Here is a 25,946-nt window from a genome sequence, read left to right on the forward strand (position 1 = left end):
GGTTCCAATTTGATTCTATAATATCCGTGTCCGTGACCATATTTAGTGGAATGTTTGTAAATAACGACACCACATCTAAAGAAATTAAACCATAATCATTTGGTAACTGCATTCCCCTAATAGCATTGAAAAAGGTAAATGTGTCTTTAGAATTATAATTATTGTGATATTCAAAGACATCAGTTAATGTATCAGCAAGGAATTTAGAAATGTTGTAGGTAGTGGATTTTACAGAACTTGCAATAGGCCTGAAAGGAATGTCCAATTTATGGATCTTATGCAAACAATAAAGTTTAGGGAAACATGAGTCATAAATCATCAACTTTTTTGCAACTTGTTCAGTAAGTTGATGTGTTTTTTAAGGTTTTTATTAAGTCATTATAGTTTTTTTGTATCATTGACGTAGGATCTTTGTCCAAACCCTTATATGTCGATTTGTCGTTTAACAACGTTAAGGTTTTGTCGATATACTCCTGTTTGTTCATAGCTACCGTACATCCTCCTTTGTCAGATTGTAAAATGTATATGTATAAATGTAACTTTAAATATTGTTTTACATACTTAAACATTATGTTCATTGTTGTGGGGCGTTTAGATTTTGAATTCTGTAAGTAATTAGTTACTACATTTGTTACTTGTGCCCTAAGAATATCTTTAGATTCAACTGTTACCTCATCGATGATATTTTCTACATCAGCTAAAAAAATATCTAACTTAAAATCTGGGGGTGTACACTCAACACTAAATTTTGGACCAAGAGAGAGAAAATCAGACACTTCTTTTGGAAAGTCAGCGCTGGACAAGTTTTTGAACCATTTGTCATTGTTTAAAAATAGTTGGTTGGAAAATAAGTTATTAGTTAGCTGTTCAAATTTTCTATGTTTGTTAAAAACATTTAAAAAGCTCTTTTTTAACCTTAGTTCATATTCAATTAATATGTTCATTCTTCGCATTTGAAACATTATTGCAAGTTATTGCTGTAACGAACGTGCTTAAGACAATTTAATCTTGACATTCAATATTTTAAATACTTCAATGTCAGTTTTTATTTGCGAAATCTTTTAATTTCTGTGAGTGTTTTTAAATGTATTTGTACGCCATTTTTTGCAATGTTCAAATTGTTTCAGTTTACTCCTGAGGAAGCTATCAAATAAATAGCGAAATATTGAGTATCTTAGAAAAAAGAAAGATTTTTATTAGAGACCACTTTACCCGATAATTCCAACGTATACATATATATATATATATATATATATATATATATATATATATATATATATATATATATATATATATATATATATACAGCTAAAATATACTGTTGAAAGTGAATGAACATGTTTTTTTTAGATAATGTTCTAAATAACCCTGTATGAAATATAAAATACTTCATTAAATCGGCTATTATTAAATATTAACGGTCAAAGCATACAGATTAAGTTTGTAAAATTGGTAACATGAATTTTCAATTTGGTAAGCAGATCCTTATTAAAATAAAAACAAGATCCTTGCGAACTTGTTGGTAGTTAAAGTCCTCTTGGACAGAAGGGGGGAGATGTTAACTGAGTCGAGTTTTATAAGAGCAACTTTACAAAATGAAGACATTGGCTTAATATACAGACTACGGTAGTGTGTATATTCTTGACCATGAGGTTAACTGTACATATATGTTTGTGTTTGACTGTGATTAGTTTGAAGGTATATGCTGAAGATGATTTGGAAGGTGTTGTAGTTGAAGCAGGTAGGACAACCACAATTATTACGTTAGACTGTTTATTGTAGATACTTAAATTTGTTTACAAAAGCGTTTAAAGTACTTTAAGTTACATTAAACTAAGAAGTATTTTTCAAATTTATTTTTAATTTAAAACATACACTTGCTTTGTAATTGTTTATCGTCGGCTTACTTATAAAACCTTCTAAGTCTGAGTAGCAAAACTTTTCGGGAGAAGCAAAAAACTGCTACTACCGTTATTATGGGACCCTCTCTTATAAAATTTTGTTAAACACTACTAAAATGTAATTTTAGTTAAATCAGTAATCCAGTATATAAATATTTTATTATTTAAGCATTAAAAGAGGACTTAAATGCTTCATTTATTTATTCGGGAAAAAATAAGACTTACAAGGTACATAAGAGTCGACATTTACTTTAAATATAATTAGTTTGTTGGACAACCGGTGTATTTAAAAAAATATCTTACACAAAAAACCCAATTTCTCATATGAAATATTTGTCTAATAGATATTCACCATACATATATTAACTGATAAAAAATAATAGTGAAACAAATAATGTTAACAAGTTAGTAAATTATCATAAAATGTATGAAAGTCGGAGATCATTTTATAAAGGAGACGGAACAGCACCAATCTTGCTTTTATTGCAACGTCCGGGAAGAAAAGTCCAGGGCATTTTGTAGTCTACTTTGTATTCAAGACTTAGGTCTGGATTATGCTTTATACATTTGAGGTCATGGACAGTTGGGTCTCCAGATTGATTTCCAGGTCTTATTGAACTATAAAAATTAAAATTGGAAATTTTTTTCCACAATGTATGATCAAGGTATAGTACTTCATATGGTTTAGGAGTGAGTCTTGTAGTTTTAAAAAGGTCGACGTAGCAGCCTGGTGTACAAATTTCACGATTTCTGAGTTTTCTTTCAATTGTGGAGTGCATTGAATCGCACTCCGTTTGTGTATGACTTTTTTAAGGTACTTATGAACCACCACAATTTTTTTTTATGAGCCACAGACAAAAGTGCGTTTAATAAAATATTATTTCGATTCTGGTAACCGCAACCATCACTGTAAAATATTATTTCATCGTTATTCTGAAGAGTTGGTATCTTATTAAGGATAAAATAAGAAAATATTGTAGAGAATTCTTTTGCGGACAGCCAACCTTCTCCCTCGTGCCACACAAAACAATAACCATCTTTGTTTTTGAGATCAAATATGGTAAAATTGTGGACTATCAATTTAGTCTTATAGTAAAGCGCTGAAGCTTTTAAATTCGGTGCAAGAAGTACACTCTGTAAATCCATGGTATATACAAATTTACCCTGCTTCTTGTCTTTGGACTTTTCTGCCCTAGCATTTTCTTTATTTTCTTTAGATTCATCTTTTCGAATTCCTCCATAAATGTTTTACCTGATAGGATTTTTCATTGCACTTCTTTTCATATTCTCGGAACACTTCCATCTTTGATCTCCATATGGGTTCTAGGTATATTTTCGTAGTAGATGATCTACAATAATACGACTCAAGCTTTGGCAGACTTATTAGAAAGGAACGCAAAATATTCCTAGGAGAGTCATCCTTTGTTTCCTGAGATATTTTAGACCGTTTCAGATTTTGTGAAGAGGTATCACCGGGTGTTGCGTGAGTATCCTCTGTTTTTATATTTGGACCATTTTCTTTAACCCATTCAGACACAGTCCATTGTCCAACGCATAACGTATGTAGAAACATTGTTTTGCAAACCCTATGTAATTCATCACCTGAATTTTTCAGATGAAAATATAGTGATCGGCCTCTTCTAGAGACTTCGTTGATTTGATGTTTTTCATCTTGGACTGCACCAACTCGAACTAACATTTTTACCATGCTTTTTTCTCTCCCCATGTCTTTTTCCAAAATTCGGAAAATATTTTTGCTCTTTGCTGTTCGCTGAACAACCTACATTTTAACAATGCAGTTTTCTTTGCACTCAGTTTGAAATTACATAACGGTTTATTACTTCTTTCTGGTTTTTCAACATCAAAAACACATTTTTTGCCGTCCATCTTTCTTCTACCGAGATATTTTTCACCGTGTTCCCTTTTTCGTTTATTTTGAGATTGGATCCATTGTGAAATATCAGCTTTTCTGTTTCTTTTTCTCTTTTGAGAAACCATGGGAGGAACAGTTATGTTTAAATTATTGTTATCTTCAAAGTTATTTTCTTCTGAGTTGGTAACATTATTCTGGTAGGAGACTGAATCACTTGAAGAATTTTCCACAAGAAGCCATCTAAAATAGTAAACAACCATAATTTAGTTTTTTTAAATAACACGTTACAAGTCATAAAAAATGTATAATTTGATTTCTTGAAGTTTTTTCAATTAATATTTTAACTTTACTTTTAGTCTGAAAACCATGAAGTCCCTAGCAGTCAATATTTTAACGTTAATTTTAATATGAAAACCGTGTAAGTCCACATCAACAGGTTAAGAATTTCATTTAAAAATTATTGTTAATTAAAATGGGATAAAAACAGTGTACATACCTTCCTAACTATTTAAGTTTAAATTTAACTGGAAAACATTAACTGTTGCTAGCACTTCTAGCCAAAACCAGCAATTTTTAAGACCGATGTCAAATGTCAGTACGTTTTCACAGACCACTCACAGACATAGAAGGTTTTCAGAACTATTTTAGACTGAGAGACAGAAGTTCCTCGTATTACCACCAGGGGACGAGTTCCGATTGGTCTAGACTTAGAATCTATTCACAGTTATGTCGGGAGGGATTTATTAAATTATTTCCGTAAAAAAACACTAAATGACCGAAAATTGGACTTAGAAGATTTTACAAGTAAGCCGACGATATACTTTTTAAAGTATGTATATTTTAATACAAGTGAACAACAGTCATGCAAACTGTTTGGAGGTGTTTTGTTTTAGAAAATGACTAATTTTTTTTAGGAAATGACTAAGCCTTATTGTATTACCGCATATTTTTGTCATATTTGAATATTATCATTATTATACAGGCTCCAATTAAAGTTCTTTCTGTTTTTATCTGAAAATAAATTTTATGTGGGAAATTAAATAATTATATTCCTTCTGTTTCTATTTCCACTAATCTTCATCTTTTACTTCCTTTCACCTATTTGTTATTCAATTTTTCTTATAGCTTCTAGCTGTTTAATTTATCGTATCCTCGGTCTGCATTGTCTTGCTTTGTCTTCATTATTGTTGTTGTTTTGTTTTTTTTTTAACTTGAGCAGTTTGGTGCATTTGATCGGTGTAGAGATAGAAGGAATTTTTATTTTAAAGGCATGCACTAATTGTTTTCAATGATGTGAAATTATTAAAAAACTTTAATGTAAAACTGCATTTTCTGGTTTTTGTGGCGACCGATGTAATCCTTTTCAAGAACTAAAAATGGGATTGTACTGCGAAAAGCTTCTTCGTTAGTAAAAAAATTGCTTTTCATCATCTTTTAAATTATGCCTGTTACAAATATGTTTATATTACCTATTTTTTTTTATATTTGACTCAAATGAATAATAAACTGTTTGATATAAATATAAAATCGGCAGTAACATTACATATTTAACATTTAAGAGTGACCTTACGAACAAAGGACGGTTTTCAGTGTAGGACGGTGCAGATTCTTATGCTATTGCTAAGTATTTGTTGTAGTTTTTAGATTTATTCTTTGAATAATAATCAACAAACTTATAAGAAGCGCATTCTATTGCATCCGTTTTTCAAATTTCATTTTTTTTTCGTATAGTTTCATTCTTTATATTATCGAGTTATGTTAAATCTAGGGTTTCACGCGGGACAGGCTCTAGTCCTGTCCCGCGTCCCGCACTTTTCCATCTGTCTCGTCTCGCAAATATCTTTTATTGGCAAATATTTATATGGATTCTCGTCTGCTCACACGGAATTATTGTGAAAATTTAGCTACTCTTGAAAAATGTGCTTAGTCCGTAAACAATACATTATTTGAAAATTGAGGATTTTGTCACATTTCGTGTGTTAACCATTCACAAAATCTAGCTCGTTGAGGAAAATCTCTAGGTAAAAGAGCTCGAACCCGTTGGATTTGGTAGGGGTATAACTGCTGCTCTTTTAAAACTCGTCAAAGAGGTTTGGCAATGTTTCTAGTGCTTGTTTCCGTGTGTACATACATTTCATCTAAGCTTGCTTGTTCTACTATTACATTTCATATTATATTCATACGCAATGATGAGGGGCCATTCGTTGCGGATATTTTTCAGCATAAAGACGTCTAGTAGTCTAGCTTGTCGAGACACAAGACGCATATCGGCCATATCAGCGTTTGTATGCATGTTATAAAATAAACAATACACAGATAACGTAAAAATAACAACCTACAAACTTACAAGAAAACTTCGATTGGTAACCACCAAAAATAGTGTCTGACGTTAGCCTATTACAAATAAACAACACTATGATGAAATAAATGAACCAACAAAAAAAAAAAAATTGAAGAAAAAAAGCAACTATATAGAAAATGGCTGACTACAAACAACAATGAAGTTTATAAAGAATATAGAGAAAAAGATAGAGAAGTGAAAAAACAAATAACATAACAAAAGAATGAAGAATGAGAAAGAACCTGCTTAAATATTTGAAACATACACAGGAGGTACGAGAACTTCGAAATCATGGAAAGTACTGAGAGAATTGAAATAAAACTCAAAAGAAAAAATTAAATTGGGAAGTATACAGGACAAAGAATAGAAGGACTATTACAAGGAACTGTTAACAGAACAAAGACCACAATTCATTGGAAAAGAAAACATGCGAAGACGAAACATATCCCTACAATAAGAAATAGAAATACCAGATAGGGAAATAAGAACGGCCATAAAAGCAATCAAAAACAAGAAAGCACCGGGACCTGGAGGCACCTCACCTGAGCTTATAAAGTACGGCTCAAAAAAATTACATCGGATGATAAAATGGATATTTCAGAAAGCCATAAATGGAGAACAGCTCCCAAAGGAATGGACGTAGGCATATATGACATCTATATTTAAGAAAGGAGATAGAGCAAGCGATAAAAGGCAAAATCGGGGAGGATCAGGCAGGCTTCACGGCAGGAAGATCATACATAGACCAGATATACACACTGGAACAACTGTTGGGAAAGAATAAAAAACAAAAAATAGAGATATACATTTGGCATTTGTGGACCTGAGAAAGGCGTATGACTCTGTACCAAGGTCAGAACTATGGGAGGCAATGTACAAATTAGAAATACAGACGGAACTCATAGAAGCTACAAAAGCTCTGTATAAAGAAAATAGTGTCCATTAAAATGGGAACAAGAATCATAGGAGACTTCACCACAACAAAAGGGCTCCTGCAGGGTTGTTTCACATCTCCAACCCTATTCAAAATATACTTAGAGAAAGCCTTGACTACATGGAAAAGAAAATGCGAAGGCATGGGAGTACCGGTGCGGAACGAATACCTATATACGTTAAGCTTTGCAGACGATCAAGTAGTGATTGCAAGAGACCAAGACGACTTCAGCTACATGATGAAGAAACTACAAGAAGAATATACCAAAGCTGGCCTAGATATTAACCTCGCGAAAACAGAGTACTTATCTAAAAGTGAAGAAGACATAGAAGATCTACAGATTGATGACAACGTAACAATCAAAGGAAAGGATAAATTATAATCACGAAAAAGGCAACAACAGAGGAAGAAATTAGACAAAGATTAGGACAAACAAGAACAGCAATCCGACGACTTAACTCAGTATGGTGGAATAGACACCTACATATGAAGACAAGAATACAGATTTATAAAACATTAGTGCGAAGTATTATGACATATGGGGCTGAAAATTGAATTATAAACAAGAGAAACAGCAGTAAGATAGTAGCAACAGAGATGGAATGTCTGCGAAGATGCTGCAGAGTAACAAGAATGGATAGGAGAAGTAATGCTGATCCCGAACATAAGAGATTGGGTGGACTGTGGCCACAGGCCACTGGATTATTTCCTGTCGCAGGTGCTCACAGGACACGGATGTTTTAGGGCCTACCTCTCTAGGTTTGGAAAGGCTGACACAGATGAATGCCTATACTGTGGATACTCGGACTCTGTAACACATACGATGTTAGATTGCAGCAGATGGATAGTGGAAAGGAACAGAATGGAGAGAGAGACAGGTGTGAATTTTGTTACAGTGAGAGAAATGATTGAGAGAATGATTGAAAATAGATCAGGTTGGACTAAAATACACAGCTATATCCGTGCAGTGATCAAGAAAAAGGAAGAAGAAGAAAGACAGCTGGATTAACGGCAAGGGTAAGAGTAAAAGATGCTGGAAGTTGAAGCTAGAGAAGTGGGTCACACTGTATGAGTTAGATAGGCGTGAGTCAGACTGTGGGAAAGGAGGAAATGTCTGTCTGGGAATGATGCCGTACTAGGAGCGATAAGGGTCTTCTACGCGCTACCTGGAACGAGACAAGGAGCCTCCTTGTTGATGAATGGAATGTGGATGTGTATGAATGGAGATTGAATGAATAAAGGTAGTGCTTCGGAAGTGATGCAGGCCTTACAGCGGCTATTCCGCTTCCGGATCGCTAAATGATAGAGGAGGGTCTGGTTTAGCAGGAAAAAATAAAGGTTATATTATACCGGTTATAGTTTTTCGGCTCATTATCTTCGGCATTTAATCACCTGAGAAATAAGTTTTGTAGAACACCGGGGGATTTTATCTTCTCCTCCTGACGTGTTGCTCACTGCCTGTTGGGGCAGTACCTTCGATCTGGTTCTAATTATATCTATTAATTAATTAAAATGTGTTACCTTACATTTGGCGATCACACTTCCCGTATTACACTTTAAAAAACATCTTACTACTTGAGAAACTTTATTTTGCGTTAATTGAACAAGTTTTTTTTCTTCCACCAGCTATAATAAATAATAATTTATATTGTTCTGAAGCTATTTTCTTGTGGCATTTTAAATTAATTACTATTTAAATGGGAATAAGCCACAATTAAAGGTTAAAATATGTTTATTGACGTTTCAATTTCCACTTCGGAAATCGTTCTCAAAACACTAATGTTTGTATTTTGAGAACGATTTCCGAAGTGGAAATTGAAACGTCAATAAACGTATTTTAACCTTTAATTGTGGCTTATTCCCATTTAAATAATAATTTATATGTCTCCCTAACAGTTTTTGTGTTTTGTTCGTTATTTTGTTCCAATAGCTTCTAATGCAGGTTCATGAATTTTATCTTCTAATGTTTGTACAAGAGATAAGTGAATTTGTTGCGTAAGCTACTTATGTTATCTTTCCCCGATTGTTTTTTGGTGCCAATTCATCTTGTGTCTTCTATAATTATGAATCCATAACCGACTTTTGTCCTTTTCCGACTTGCTCTTTCGTTTGTGGATATATTCCTAAGTTTTCTTTGTATTTCTATCTGTTTTAGTGTCAGGTCACATTATATGTATACTCGGTGTTGTTTATAATCCTGTTAATTTACCTTTGACCTTCAATACTTTTAATTTCTCTTCGAATTTATTAAATTCAATAACACACATCATGTTATTTTTTTTGTTCTGTTCATTTTTATTATTATCCCAAACTCTTTGTTTATAAAGTTTTTTATTTTAGTTTTAACCCCGTACTACACAATTTTTGTTTTAATTGCAAAAAAAAATTAACAAAATTACAAAAAAAGTAACACAATGCGAAGGTACCACGTTTTAAAACGAATCCTAGTTCTATATAAAGTCATCAACGAGTCCATAAGTCCACACCGCCCATACATTTATTGTAAAATGCTACAATGCATGGTTTCTTTCTTTGCTTTGTCCCATCTTTGAAATTGACTTATAGGATACGAGCCTAAAAACGAACTCAGTAAATGCACCGGCTTGTTGTCGTATCATTTGACTGCTCTAAGGGTTATTCCTCCTATCTTGTAGACAAGTTCTTCGACACTTCCCCTTCGTTTCGTTTTTATGTCTTTGTCGGTAGAGAAATTATATCATTTCAATCTGTTAGGACGCACCGTACCTACAGAGGGAATATCCAACTTGTCCAGTTCAATTTGCAATTGCATACTTGTAAACCAGTTATCAAATGGTAAGCATTTCTTGGAATTATTGTGTCCAATCAAAGAACCACATTTCCGCTGACTCCAACATTTGGTAAATATTTTGGATGCTCTTCTTTACCAATATACAGTTCAAAATTATATAAAATTCCGTTGGTATCGCAAAGGATAAACGCTTTATAGCCCCACTTTTTTGGTTTGTGTTTTATATACTTACATTTTTAGACTATGTTTTCCTTTGAAAGGAATAACTTGTTCATCCACTGATAGTTTTTCTGTCATTGGAATTTTCCGAAAATTTGCTATAACTGGTTCTAAAAGTGGATTAATTTTGTATAACTTTGTATCTCCGGGAATTATCTGACTATTGTCCTTAAAGTGGATATTGTTTTTTATTTGTTCCCAGAGATTCCAACTCATAGTTTTTGCAACAACTAAAATTCGAGTAGACGCTTTTCAGTATATTCTTCTTCTTTAGCCTTAAGCAATCCAACTTTGAACATAGGCCTCCCCCAAATCAATCCAATGTCTTCTATTTTGCGCCACTTACTTCCAGTTGTGTCCTTCGATCTTCTACATGTCATCAGTATATTCTAGTTGAGGGTAAACCATACACTGACATGAACAAACATACACTGAAAAAAAACTCTTCTATTTCGTTCTTGTCCACATTTAAAGATTTTTCGGTGTTCTTTTGGGTAGAATACAGATTTGTTTGATAAACGATATTGTCGAAAATATTGTCATCTATCAGCGTTCTAAAATACTTGATTGAAGTATACGGGTTTTCAGGTCCTGGCGGTAAACTACCTTTCCAAGGTCATCAGATAGTTTACTATATTCATTTTGTTGTTGCAGATCTCAGATTTCTTTGACACTATCAAGGATGATTTCCATTAATTGAGAGCTGTCGATTTGGTCATGTAATCTTTTATCAATTGTCCTTTGGTAGAGATCTGAGTTTTCTTTTAGGTTATTAATATTTATACCGGTAACTGTTGGTTTTGTGATTAATTTTATTCTTTCTAGTTTCAGATCTAGAACAATTTTTGCTCTGATTAGTCCATTGTTGCTGTCTGTTTGAAATATATTTATTACCCTGACATCTTTTATTATAGCAATCTTGTTGGTTAGTATGAAGTCAATTTCGTTCTTCGTGGTTTCATTTGGTGCTACTTAAGTTTATTTTCTGTTTGATTTTTTCTGAATGTATTTACAATAGGCATATTTTAGTAGTGTGCAAACTGAATTAGTCTTTCTCCCCTTTCGTTTCTATCACCAACTCCATACTTTTCCATGACTTGGTCCTTGCCGTTTCTCTTTCCCACTTTGGCATTAAATTCTCTAATTAAATACTTAAAAAAATTCTAAGTATTATTACCCTATAAGTTTTAGAATTTTCTTTATCGACTTTTTTATATATGGGGGATATTAATCCTACATTCCAATCCACCAGGATTTTGTTTTGTGTCCATATTTGTTTTATTAGCATATGCATTTGTTGATATAAGTCGTTTTCTCCATAACTCATGGGTTCATCTAGTACACTTACTTCTTACACTACATCGTACTTCTACATCTTACTTCTGTTTTCTACTTTCGTAATTAATTCTGTTCGCGTAGACGCGAAATTTCGGGCCAATGCTTTTTAAATGCATTCATTTTTTTTGAATCCTGAGAAAACTAATAAGTATTTTTGAAAAATTTAAACGCAGAATGAAAGATTAGGTTATTGCCGAGGGCCAAAAGTCCCTGAGAACTTCTATAATGTTTATCTTAATAAGTTACAGGGGTAAAAAAGAAGAGATAATTTAGTGTGATTTTTAGTTTCAAATATCTCACTTAAAAATATTTTTTTGTTTATTCTAAGGGACTTTTAGCCCCCGATAATAATGTAATCTTTCATTCTGCGTTTAAATTTTTTAAAAATGCTTATGAAATTAATGCATTTAAAAAGCATTGGCACGAAAATTTGCGCCTACGCTCTTAAGCTCTTCGTGCTTTTTCTCCAATTTTTTTTTTTACATTTGTTGTGTGTGTTATTTCGTGTTGTAATTGTGTTGTCATTGTTTCATTTTATTTTTTTATTATTATTTCATTTTCTCAGGTTTCTAAATTTTAGGTTTAGGGGGTCTTGGGTTTCTAAACCAATTTTTTTTATTTTTCCTTGATACTTTTAAGTTAATATATATATATATATATATATATATATATATATATATATATATATTCAGGGATTCTACAGTATTCACTGCCTTCCCTCGCTCAACCGTTTTCATCTCTCTCTATTGTCTCATTCTCCATCGTTTAGGCCTCTCTTACTCCAGGATTTTCGGGGTCGTTCTCTTTTCCTCCTTCCTATGGGGTTCCATTCGGTTATTCTCTTGATCCATATACTGTCGCTAGTTTTTCTTACATGTCCATACCACTTTAGTCTTTTTTGTTCTATATATGTTAGTATGTCTGTTTCTATTGATGTTCTTTGCTTTATTTCGTCATTACTTCTCCTATCCATTCTTGTTACTCTGCAGCATCTTCGCAGGCATTCCATCTCTGTTGCTACTATCTTACTGCTGTTTTTATTGTTTATGATCCAATTTTCAGCCCCATATGTCATAATACTTCGCACTAATGTTTTATAAATCTGTGTATTTGTCTTCATATTTAGGTGTCTATCCCACCATACTGAGTTAAGTTGTTGGAATGTTGTTCTTGTTTGTCCTAATCTTTGTGTAATTTCTTCCTCTGTTGTTGCCTTTTTCGTGATTATAAACCCCAAGTATTTGAATTTATCCTTTCCTTTGATTGTTACGTTGTCATCAATCTGTAGATCTTCTATGTCTTCTTCACTTGTAGATAGGTACTCTGTTTTCGCGAGGTTAATATCTAGGCCAGCCTTGGTATATTCTTCTTGTAGTTTCTTTATCATGTAGCTGAAGTCGTCTTGGTCTTGTGCAATCACAACTTGATCGTCTGCAAAACTTAACGTATATAGGTATTCGTTCCGTACCGGTACTCCCATGCCTTCGCATTTTCTTTTCCATGTAGTTAAGGCTTTCTCTAAGTATATTTTGAATAGGGTTGGAGATGTGGAACAACCCTGCAGGAGCTCTTTTGTTATGGTGAAGTCTCCTATGATTCTTGTTCCCATTTTAATGGACACTTTATTTTTTTTTATACAGAGCTTTTGTAGCTTCTATGAGTTCCGTCTGTATTTCTAATTTGTACATTGAATCCCATAGTTCTGACCTTGGTACAGAGTCTTACGCCTTTCTCAGGTCCACAAATGCCAAATTTATATCTCTATTTTTTGCTTTTTTTTCCAACAGTTGTTCCAGTGTATATATGTGGTCTATGCATAATCTTCCTGCCGTAAAGCCTGCCTTTTAATTTAATCATTTATAATATATAACTAGGCAGTGGTTAGTATCTGCGTCTGATTCCTTATAAGATCTTGCATCCATGACTGTTTTATTTATTGTTCTTTAAGTAAATATGTTGTCAATTTGGTTTTTAATATAACCTCTAAGGTATGTTTAAGTTACTGTATGTTTTTTTGCGTATTCAAATTTTGTTGTTAGGCATGTTAGATTCATTTAGCAAGCCAATAGGCAGATTATGTTTCCACTGTCATTTGTTATTTCGTGCATTTTTTCTTTTTCACTTCCTTTTATTTGTGTTGGGTGTTGTTTTTTCTATATTAGTGTATTTACATCACCTCAGAGCATAAATTTATTTCTTTTTGGTATTTCTTCACATACTTTATACCTGGTTTCATAGAAAACTGGTTTTCCGTTTCTATGGTAACTGTAGATGCGTCTATGTACATCATCGATATACTTATTTGTTTATTTTAATCAATGGCCTTAAAGTTCTTTTTTCTTAAATTCTTGTTTACGTCAAATGTCACCCCAATGCTCTCTTGATTTTCTGACACACTAAAGTAAATCCTTGTTTGAATTTTTGTTTGATATTTTCTTTGCGTGTTTGATATTTTTTTGTAACTAGTAGTTAGGTTCATTTACATAGTTACTTTAACTGTTGCAAACTCTTCTTTTTATGTGATGTTAACGGTAGTCGATTCCCAAGTAAATATTCCAAACTGATCTTAAATCATTTTAAAGCAGTACATAACGGATTTCAGGTAGTTCATTAGTAGTCGATGATGAACATTTAAAATTTTAATAGCATAAGGAATATACAAATATGTATATTATGGGCTTCCCATCTATCTTGCTTGCAAATAAATCTCTACATTGAAGACTCTTATTGAAGAATGTGTTTTTTTAAATACCCTGTAATTTCTAGCATTTTTGTCTCGTTTTAGCCTTTTCTACTTTTTTTGTCTTTTGAAATTTATATTAAATTAATTTTTAGTATTTCCTCGTCAAATTGGTTGTTTTTAGTGGAATAGATTAAATTTTTTAAATAAGTGTCGTTCGTTAACGTTTCTCTATTATTTTTTAGACACATACACACACACACACACACACACACATATATATATATATATATAACAATTTATTTTAGTGGTGTATCGGGTATGCAGTCTGTTATTTGAAAAAAAACTCTTTTTTATTTTATTTCTCTATATTTCGCTGATTTTTTGTCAGCTTCATCAGGAGACAACTAAAATATGGTTAAAATTTGTATAAATATAAGGTGAGAATAAACAATAAAACAATGTAAAACAATATACAAATTTTAACCATATTTTAGTTGTCTTCTGATGAAGCTGACAAAAAATCAGCGAAATATAGAGAAATAAAAGAAAAAAGAGTTTTTTTTTCAAATAACAGACCGCATACCCGATACACCACTACAATAAATTGTTATTTACTTTTAGATATATATTCCTACCAGTTTTGCTATATATATCTATATATAGCAAGTCTCCAAAGTGTATTGTATTTACAAGTTGGATCCTGTAATATATATATATATATATATATATATATATATATATATATATATATATATATATATATATATATATATATATATTACAGGATATATAGACTCCGGGGATTCTAAGCACCCTCTGCCCTCCTGGCTTGATCCCGAAAATACCCAGCTCAGGGTCATTTTGACCTACGGAGAATAAGGGCCATGATTTAAATGTGTCTTTTATGTTAGGGGTTGTGAGGCGTACATTTCCCTACCCTGCCTCAGTGCAGGTTGGTAAGGGTCTCTGATGCGTTCCGATAATAATGCGCCAAAACCCGCCTTTCGTCCTCCTCTTTTTGCTATATAAGGTACTCCTATAGTACTCCATATATTTCCGGGGATTAAGCTACTTATGTCTTCGTGGACGTAGAAGGTAGAATTAGTTGGCAGACTTTTGGCTGACTTTTTAAATCGTCAGCTATCAGCTAGGCATTTATCGGAGATTTTAATGGTTTGCTCTTACCAGCAAAAGAACAACCCCTCCGATACCTGTGTAATCTAACAGAAAATAATTTTTGGATATAATATTTATTCTTAAAACTTATTATATATTGTGTAAACAATGACTGATATTTATTCAATAAATGTTATACAATTATACCTTGTTAATCCACCTTCAAATGTAGCTTTTACTTTTTATTGCAATTATGTACAGTCTTCTTTACTCTAAAAGCAAAACAATTTTTCTTGTCAACTTGTTGGTCAACGTTTACAATCAATTGGAACTCATTGTCAAGGTCACTACGACCATTCACCTCTTTCGTGCGACTTTAAGATATAATACAGTATGAAACAAATTTGCGTGACAAGACTTTATTTTTTAATTAATACGACATTAATAATTTTTGCTTATTGCTTTTTTATTAAGAGTATCTTTATCCTATATTCATAGTATTTTAAAATATAGTGAACACAAGTGAAAAGATGTAATACAATTAAAATAGAGACAATTTTAAAATGACTTATAGTATGGATTATAAAGATGATTTGACTTCAGTAACAGCAAATGGAAAAAAACCAAAAAATGGCGGAACATAATAAGAAGGACATGAAAGTTTGGACTTAAAACAAATTAGAAAGAAGAAAATACATAAAGCAGACTACCTACGATTATAGTTATTTACGTTTGAAATAACTTTGGGTAAAAATAAAGAAAAAGGGCAATGTGTATTAGTAAGTGAACATGCATTACAGTGACGTAGTCAGGATTTTATTTCAGGGTGTGTCCACTCGTTTAAGTTCACCCACTCCCTTTCTATCAAACGTTTATAAATTTAATCCTCCAATAAATTATTTAATTCTGTTTAATAATTATTTTTATAACAATACAATGATCCTGATAAAGTATTTTTCTAAGTGCCATTAATGAATATGTAGGTATATGGGAAGCAGTATTTGAAAAACAGTAATTATAAGAAAAAGAATTAATTGACTTTTAATAAAAAAAAAAAATTATAAATTACGTTTTTTATGACATTAATATATTACTTTTAAATTGCATTATTTGAAATCTTTGAGTGCCAAAAATAATAGCATATTATCATCTTTTTCTTCTTTTTATGTAGACAAGACTGTCTGTTTTTCAATGTGCCTCCAGTAAATTGTCGTTCCATCGTTTTCGTGGTCTTCCTACTGATCGTCTTCCTATTGGGTAACTATCTCTTGCCGTCTCTACTACTCTATTTGTTGTCATTCGGCTTATATGATCGTTCCATTCTACTCTTCTATTTCTTACCCAGTCCTTGATATTCTCCTCCTTGCATATACGTCGTATATCTGTACTTCTAGCCCTGTCCCATAGTGTTTTCATCTCCGCGGTTTCATCCTTTTTGTCCTCTCTGTGTCAGGTCTTGTTTCTGCCTCGTATGTCATTATTGGTCTGATGACTGTTTTATAAATTCTGCCTTTCGTTTCTTTCCCGATATTTTTTTTTCTCCATATTGTTTCATTTAGGTAACCTGCGGCTCTGTTTGCTCTATTCACTTGATCTTCCACTTTGGTTTCGAGCTTTCCGTAGCTAGATAATTTGATGCCTAGCTATTTAAACTCCATCACTTGTTCTATTACCTGACCTTCCAGCTCCAATTTACATCTTAGTAAATTTGCTCTTGTAACCATGTATTTTGTCTTTTTGGGAGAAATTAACATGTTAAATTTTCTGGCGGTTATATTAAATTGGTGCAGCATACCTTGTACATCATCTTCACTTTGAGGGAGTAGTATTGCGTCGACTGCATAGCAGATTATTTTAAGTTGTTTTTCTCCCATTTGGTATCCTTTTTTGGTTCTTACTTTTTTTATTATTTCGTCCATAATCAGGTTGAACAATAGAGGACTCAGGGAATCTCCCTGTCTTATCCCATTGCTAGCTTCAATAGGGTCGGTTAGTTTTTCTTCTACTTTTACTTTTATTGTGTTGTTTTGGTAGATATTTTCGATCGTTTTGGATATTCCTCTAGCATACATTAAGTGGATAACGTACCCGGTTAAATGCCTTTGTAAGGTCCACGAAACATAGATATGCCGGTTTGTTGTATTCTAATGATTTCTCTTGCACTTGCCTCATTATAAATATAGCGTCGGTGCATGATCTTCCCGACCTAAAACCTTGTTGTTCTGCTAGTATTATAATTTTATTCAATATATTTGTTATCACTTTGGTTGTTAATTTTAGTGTTGTGTTTAATAAATTAATTCCTCTGTAATTTTCCGGGTCTGATTTTTCTCCCTTTTTGAAGAGAGGTATTAGGATGCTTAAATATTTGGGTCACCTGATGAGAGGACATAAATACGCATTACTTCAAAATATAATGCAAGGAAAAATAGAAGGAAAACGAAATCCAGGCCGTAGAAGAATGTCATGGTTGTGTAATTTAAGAGAGTGGTTTGGCTGTGCCACTAATGAACTCTTTAGGTCAGCTGTAAACAAGGTCGGGATAGCTTTGATGATTTCCAATCTCCGATAGGAGTGGCACAAGAACAAGAAGGTTAGGATGCTTGATCTCCAGTCTTAAGGAATTCTGTTTTGTTCTATTATTTTTTGGATTAGTTTTAATAGTTGTTTGGTCAGATCTGGTTCTCCGTACTTTAGAAGTTCGTTCGGTATTCTGTCCTCTCCTGGTGATTTTCTATTTTTAATTTTCTTAATGCTTCATTTATCTCTTTCTCCTCAATATTTATTTCTTCGTTTGTCGTCGTCTCGTGCTGGTGGTTCATTATCGTCAGCTTTAGCAAATAGGGATCGAAAATAGTCTACCCATGTTTCCTTCTGAATGTGTTTCGTTTTTATTAGTTCGTTCATCTCTTTTCTTTGTCCTCTGATCATTTTCCATATTTTTATTTGTGTTCCGTAGAAATCGTGTTCCATCTGCCAGTGTTCTACCAGTGTTCCTTTTTTATTTGTCTAACTAAAGTATTCGTTTCATTTCTGATTCGTTTATAGTGGTTGTATGCCGGTTGTGTTTGTTGCTTTCTGTATTATAAAAAGGCTTACTTCTTTTCTTCACATTTTATCTTCACTTCCTCTCTAAACCATGGTGTTTTCTTTTTTGATATGTTAGTGTTCATTACTTTTCTCTCTCCAAGTGATTCTGTTGCTGCGTTAATTATTTTATTTTTCAGTGTTTTCCAGCTTTCATCGAGGTTCATCATCATCAGTGGCATTACAGCTCGTTATGAGCCAAAGCCTTCTTCAGAACAATCTTCCATTCGCCCCTGTCCCCGGCAACTCTTCTCCATGCTTTAACTCCGATGGATTTTAAATCATCCTCTATGTTATCTTGATACCTAAGTTTTGGTCTTCCTCTGGCTCGTCTTCCCACTAGTCCTCTTCGGTCGAAAATTTTTCTGATCGTTGCATCTTCATTTCGCCTAATTACATGTCCTATCCATCGAAGGCGTGCTAATTTAATACATTTTACAACGTCAGGGTCCCCAAAACTTCTGTATAACTCTTTCATCGATGTTATCGTTTTCTAATATTTCATTCCCAGCGATCTTCTCTGATATTCTTTTCCTGTATAAAATATTCGGTGGATATATTTGAAATTTAGCACACTTTAATAACCCATTAACTGCCACAATTTTATATAGTTATATAAAATACCGTTATGCAAAAAACAAAGTTATTAACGTTTATAAATCACTACAAAGTTTTTTACAACTATCTTGCTAAATTCTTTATGTATTTTAATTAAGAAACTCACAAATTAAAGATCACTTTAAGATCTACAATTTTTATTTAAACCATTTTTCTCTAAACTGCATAAGAAACGTTTTATATGCAACAATGACTTTTTCACTTTTGAATATTGTTTAAAACAAAAACAAAGCAAAATCAGCTATACCTCTTCACGGATTTTTCATCAGCTACCCCTCATATACCTTTTGGAACCTTCAAATATCTGTATAAGATTTTTAGGTGAAATCAATGATTTTTTCCCAGATAGACTGGTGTATTAGGTACAAGTTATATTGTTGATTTTAATAAACACCTTTAATTTTCGTCGAGGTTCATGGTAAGATCATAATTTTGACAGATATTTTTTAAAACTATCTATTTCATGTAAACTTACTTTTCTTAAAAATAATTAACGCGCCATTGGCTACTAGAATACGAAGAAATGTGCCCTCCACAAACCACAGCCGATTGTTTTGTTGACTTCCAATTATATTCACAGAGATAGTGTATTGGTAGAATACAAAACATCAAAAGAAATCAATAACAACCAGATTATTGAACTCGATTTTGTAATATATCTGATTATGCGGTCTTGAATTCCATTAACAAATTTATAGTAAATCGTGACCGTGGTATAATAGAATAAATTTTTGGTCAATGACATAGAGATCAATATTTTATTTGCTGTAATGTGTGCGTCTTATGACTGTATGTTTGCTTGGACGTGCGTGAGGGTGTATGTGTATGTGTGAATGAGCGTGTGTGTGGATGTAGGTGTATTACGCCAGTAAATGACCGTTTTGGAGAGTAATTTTCAAAGTTAATACTTTTTCAGTTATTTGTGAGTGTAAATGTTCATTTTTTTTTAATATAAACCATGTTTTCAGACGGTTTTAACTTAAAAAGTAAGTATTTTATTGAAAAGATAGTCTAAAAAGATAGCAAAAATGTAGCTTATAAACAAAACAAAATAAAAAGCTGTGCTTACAAAGTCTTTAGACCATCTAGAAGCAGAGTTGTAGAGCATCAAAAGTAGATTCTTATTGTTAAATTCCAAATCGAAGATTTCAAGGTGAAATAACCAAAAAATAAGGCACTTTTCAGGGAAAACTCATTAAAACATTTTGACAGTGTTTAAAGAAAGCTTTATTTTTGTTTTTCTAAGCCTCAAAATTAAGAGAGTTACGCTCAAAATAAAGTTGGCCCCTTTTTTTGGTAAAAACATCGTGAAAATCACCCCCTAGTTAGCACACCAAATAAAATTAATCGTTGCAACTTTAGAGTTTACTGTATTTACAACATAAGATTGTATCTACACTTCCGTGCATCCCTTGCGTATCCAACTAGTTCCCTCCAGCCCAAACTTCTCATAAGTTCCAACAATTCTTTCGTTTCCAATCTACTTGTTCTGAACCACTTCATCCTGTATTCAAATAGTACCAAGCATTGCCCCACAAAATTCAGAATGTCTTCCACCTCCCTCTCATTACACAAATCACACATATTCCTATCATCAGCCCTACCAGGCCTATCATTGAGATACAATACACCATATCTAATCTTAAAATCCACCTTATATAATTAAAATACACTTCATCACTTATATAACCCATGTCAACGGCGAGTCCAATTAAATCTATATAATGCTTGCAGAAATTTGATTCAGTTGCTCTCTTCAATGCTCTTTCCTTAGTCCCAGCACGAATGGCTCCTATCACCTGCTCCAGCTTATCCACCCAAAGATTCCTTTCTTTTCACTCTGTCTGTATTTTCAATAAGGCATTTCCTTTAATTACATCATTAAACATCACAAACCCTGGACTACCAAAGGTATCCGCATATTAGCTAAGAATATGCGTTCACTACTGTACATCAGAAATTTACTATAACAGCTAAAAAAATGTACTATGAGAATCGTCTGGGAAGCTCTAAAAATGTTGCAGGAGATAATTACATTAAAACATCACAAACCCTGGACTACCAAAGGTATCCGCATATTAGCTAAGAATATGCGTTCACTACTGTACATCAGAAATTTACTATAACAGCTAAAAAAATGTACTATGAGAATCGTCTGGGAAGCTCTAAAAATGTTGCAGGAGAAACTTAGCCCATAATAAACGATCTTCGAAATAAAACTAACACAGCTTAAACATTTTCTCTTCCAAACCCTGAAAATCTAAACGAATACTTTGTTAATGTGAGTAAAACTATAACATCAGCTATTTTGCCACAACAAGATCCTATTTCCTATCTTCCCAATTTAAAAAGGTCTGGAATTCATTCTTTATAAGACCATTTGATAAATCTGAACTGATTCAAACAATCAGTTGTATCAAAAGCAAATCTTCCTGGGGTACTGATGGACTATCCATAAAAATTTTGTTAGTTAGTTGGAAGTCCCGGTCTCACTAACTAACGATTCCTTTAAAAAAGGTATATTTCCAGAGTGCCTAAAGACAGCCATTATTATTCCTCTTCATAAGGGTGGTGAAAAATCTAATGTCTGCAACTATAGACCTATTGCCTTACTACCGGTCCTATCCAAAATTATTGAAAGACTTATAAAAGCCCGACTTATGTCCTTTCTCGTTGAAAACAACATATAATCACCAAGTCAGTTCGGCTTTTTATCTAATAAATGTACCAGCGATGCTATGTTTTCTGTACTACATGAGGTCTATCAAGCACTAACTAATAATCCTTGTACTGCCACTGTTTTTTTGTGACTATGTCAAAGCTTTTGATTGTGTGTGTAAATCACATTTTGATAGAAAAACTAAATTTCTACGGAATTCGAGGTATTTCTTTGAATTGGTTCCAATCTTACTTGAGGAATAGAAAACAACTAGTTAGAGCAAATGATACTCACTCTAGTCACAAAAGCATTGTATGTGGAGTACCACAATTTTCAGTACTGGGTCCTCCACTTTTCCTTATCTTTATAAATGACATCACTAACTTAAAAATCGATGGAAAAATTTTTCTTTTTGCTGATAATACCAGTATTACCTGGAGGAACTCTAATATTGCAACTCTTCATGCAATTATAACTTCTGATCTAGTTAAAATAAAAACCTGGTCCGACTCTAATTTACTCTGTTTTAACGTGAATAAGACAGTAGCATTATCCTATAAAGGGGCTCTTCAACCCTTGCTTCTTAATAACAGCCAGATCTGTATCGTTGATTCTGTAAAATTTCTTGTTATTTTTATAGACAGCAACCTTAAATGGTCCCTTCATATCGATTTGTTAAGTAAGAAACTAGCCTCAGCCTGCTATGCAATAAGATCTGTTTCAAAGGAAATCAATTTAGCATCTTCCAAAATAACATACCTACTTTTCTTTGTTCGAGTCTTATCTTCGATATGGCTTTCCTTTTTGGGGTTCTAGCACACCTGCCCAATCTGATGATATTTTTAAATTACAAAAAAGAGCAATACGGTATCTTTTTGGTCTCAGTAGAATAACACATTGCAGAAACTACTTCAAAAATCACGGGATTTTAACTCTTCCCTCTCTATATATTCTAGAAACTGTTTGCTTAATTCGTTAACACCTATGAGTTTTCCAGCAAGACCTAATCATGACTACTCGATCAGAAATTCAAGCTTTGATGTATATTTACCGATCCCGTCCACTGAGTTAGTATATTATCTAATAAATCTATATTATATTCCGCAAAATAATTATACAACCATCTCCCTTTGCAACTTAAATCTACAACTTCTTTTCTTAAGTTCCGTAAATTGACAAAAACCTATCTATCTGAAAGACCATATTATTTAGTGGAAGAGTTTCTTAACGAATAACTGAGAAATTACAGTACGTTTAGGTACAAGCAACAAAGTATTTTTAAATATAGTTAGGTATTCACATGCAGTAGCTTAAACTTATTCGTAAACTAGTTCGTACGGTTTTATTATGCAATTTGCAATTTAGCTAAATTTTGCAAATGGGTTGTATTACCTTTAATTTTAATGGTAATTAAATGTATTATATTTTATTACCTTTAATTTTGTGATATTGATGATTTAGTAAATTTTAATTATCATTGTTATTTTTTTGACTTTTTGTAAGCTTTGTCCATAAAATTGTACAATTTTCAGTGACAATAAAGCATATTTCTATTCTCTTCTATTCCACTCCCCTTCTCTCTCTCAAGTTTTTCCAATCTCTTCTCCAGCCACAGTTAGCTCTTATCATTTTCTGAAGAAGAAATGTTGACGTCCTTCCTCATACTTTAGCACTCTTGACATAATTTTTACGTAACCTCATCGTTAATAGATACACATGCTTTATGCTGGTTTCTAAATCCAACATGTAGTTTGGACAGTAACTCGGAATATTCAACATTTTTTTTCATAAAGAAAATGTTGAATATTATTATTCTTATTTGCGTACCTTAGATCATAATGGAAGATTCGTCCTAGCTAAAGTCATGTTTATAGCTGCTCTAGCCGCTCATAGCTTTTCATTAAAGTGGGCACTAAAAAATAGCCGCGGTATTAATTTCACCATAATTTTTGACTTGCCCATGTTGATCTTTAAATTTCATAGCCTACAATACTCACCTAATTTATTAACCATAATTTGTAAAACTCTCGAACGGCTTACTAACACCACCATATCATCAGCATAAAACGATATTCTAATGATAAATCCATTTAAATCAACGCTTCCTCCTAGGAAATCATGTATGGGGTTGTCTTCTAAAAATGCAGAAAGATCCCTTATAATCCCTTGCTCTTCGTATTTTAATTATACTTGTTAAGTTAAACAGTTAATCTACTGTAGAATATCCTTCTCTATAACCTGCCTGGTATTCCAGTAAAATCCCTGACTCTGCCCACTTTTTTATTCTGCCTAGTAACAAAGACGAAAACAGCTTTGCTTTTGCGTTCAGGTAACTTATTCCCCTGTAATTCATTACATCATATGTCGAACATTTCTTGTGTAAACCAGTAACTTTGATTTACTAGTAACAAAAATAGTTTTATAACTCGACCTGTATACGACCAGTGCCGGGTACTTTATTATTCTTTAGGCTTGTGAACGCCACATCTAATTCTGTCATCAATCCCCATCCATACTTTTGTCGCCAATATAAGTGCTGGATCTAGGAGACCCAAAAAGTGCAGATGAAATGTCTATAAAGAGATTGATGCATATCTCGAACTTATTTTAATTTTAAAAGCTCCCACCAAAGACCAAAACTCTTTAGAGTCACGTGGTCTACTTAGATCCTCTGTCACTCTTATGCAATACACCCTCTTTTTGCTTTTACTTTTCAAGTCTGTTTATACTCTCTTCTCTGCAAATACATATCCCTCACATAATCTCCGCTCGGTTTCCTAAATATTTTTAGGAAACTCATTACCTGCTTTTTCAAATTCACACATTCTCGATCAAACTATACTTGTCTATCTTTTCTATTACCCCCTCTCTTACCTCTCTGTTTACCTGCTCCCCCTTCTCGGCAATCTCCTTAATGATTCTTTGCAGTTCCTCAACAAAACTTTCTCGCTTCATAATGTTCACGTCTAGCCCCTGAATACGTTCCTCTGTATTATTTTTAAAAAATTCTTTCATCTTGTTTTGTCCACTTAAGTTTAGGTAGTAAGTAATGGTAAAATGTCTTCAATACGCACCTGCTCCTGATCCCTCACCATCTTAAGCTGCAGGATTATCGGCTGATAATTCTATTGGCTTTCTTATCGGCTGATAAGTTTTCGCAACCTACTGAGAAATCCCTAATCTCTTCACTAATCCCCTTGAAATGCAAGACAAATCTATTGCAGAGCTATCAGAAGTAACTATAAAAGTAAATTTTTTCTCATGATCTCCTAGAGTCCTACTATTAAAACTACCATATAATTTTCCTCACAAAGCCCTATTATCCTCCTTTCATGAGCATTGGATATTTTTTCCTTAGAAGTTCTTACGGGTTCCAATACACCAAAGTACTCTCTGCCCTTCTATTGCTATATCCAGACTAGACCTTCCCCTTTCATATACATCTCCAATCATTACAATGGACTCTTCACCTATCTGTTCCGTAATGTCAACAACAACCCTTTCTAAATTAAAAAAAAACTCTCTCCCACTCTTCCACTGGCCTTAGATATACTGGTACTATATCGAAACCATGAGTTAAAATAGTTAGTCTAATACCATCATCTATTTCTATATCTCGATATACCTAGATTTAAATTCCGGCTTTATCCCACAGATCATTCCCCCACTAGCCCTACCAAATGTGCTTGTCCTAGTGGCATGCACAATAAATGTCCTGAAACTATTAAATAAATTATTGAATACAAAGCTAGAGACCTCCTCAACATGAGTTTCACTTAATATAAATATATGAAAACTAAAACTTAAATTCTGGTGCTCTGAGTAATGTCTTAATCCCTTTTATAATATAATATAATATTCTAAATGTTTCAAAAGTATCACTCTACTCTAAGTATCTCTGCCTCCTACACTGGTACTTACTTCATATTTAAGCCTAAACTGATGTTCCAGTGTTTTACTGGATATATACTGGGATAAATGCCTAGGGTGGATTACACCTAATATCAAAAACTACCACAGATTTGTTGGTGCCGTGCTAAGTATAGCCAAAAAACACATACCAAGAGGCTATCGCAAAGAATATATCCCTGGCTGGTCGGAAAATAGCGAGGAATTATATCAGAGCTTTCTTGAAACTGGCGACCAAGAAATAGCAGAAGAACTACTGTACAGCCTAAACGCCGCTAGAAGCCAAAAGTGGACCGAAACAGTAGAAAGTCTAAACTTCCAGAAATCAAGCAGACAGTCATGGTCATTACTAAGAAAATTAGGGAGTGGTCTCCGTACGAAACGCCGAGAGGCAGCCGTAAAATATAGTAAAAACATCCAGGGCACCAAAGGATAAAGCACACACCATCTACGTAAAGAGAGAACTTAAAACTTTAAAACATGTAGCCACATGAAACG

General features: G+C 33.1%; 1 protein-coding gene across 1 annotated transcript in view; it reads left to right on the forward strand.

The window, feature by feature from the left end:
• The first annotated feature begins 1,583 nt into the window (after positions 1 to 1,583).
• Positions 1,584 to 25,946, forward strand: part of l(2)k05911 (CLIP and Tryp_SPc domain-containing lethal (2) k05911) — a 37,999-nt gene continuing 13,636 nt past the window's right edge. Inside the window, exon 1 of the mRNA XM_072546711.1 lies at positions 1,584 to 1,741. Within this exon, the coding sequence (XP_072402812.1) occupies positions 1,648 to 1,741 (94 nt within the window). The 5' untranslated portion in view covers positions 1,584 to 1,647. The remainder of the gene's footprint in view (positions 1,742 to 25,946) is intronic.

This window comes from Diabrotica undecimpunctata, chromosome 10 (assembly GCF_040954645.1).
Source record: "Diabrotica undecimpunctata isolate CICGRU chromosome 10, icDiaUnde3, whole genome shotgun sequence".
NCBI classification, from domain to species: domain Eukaryota; kingdom Metazoa; phylum Arthropoda; class Insecta; order Coleoptera; family Chrysomelidae; genus Diabrotica; species Diabrotica undecimpunctata.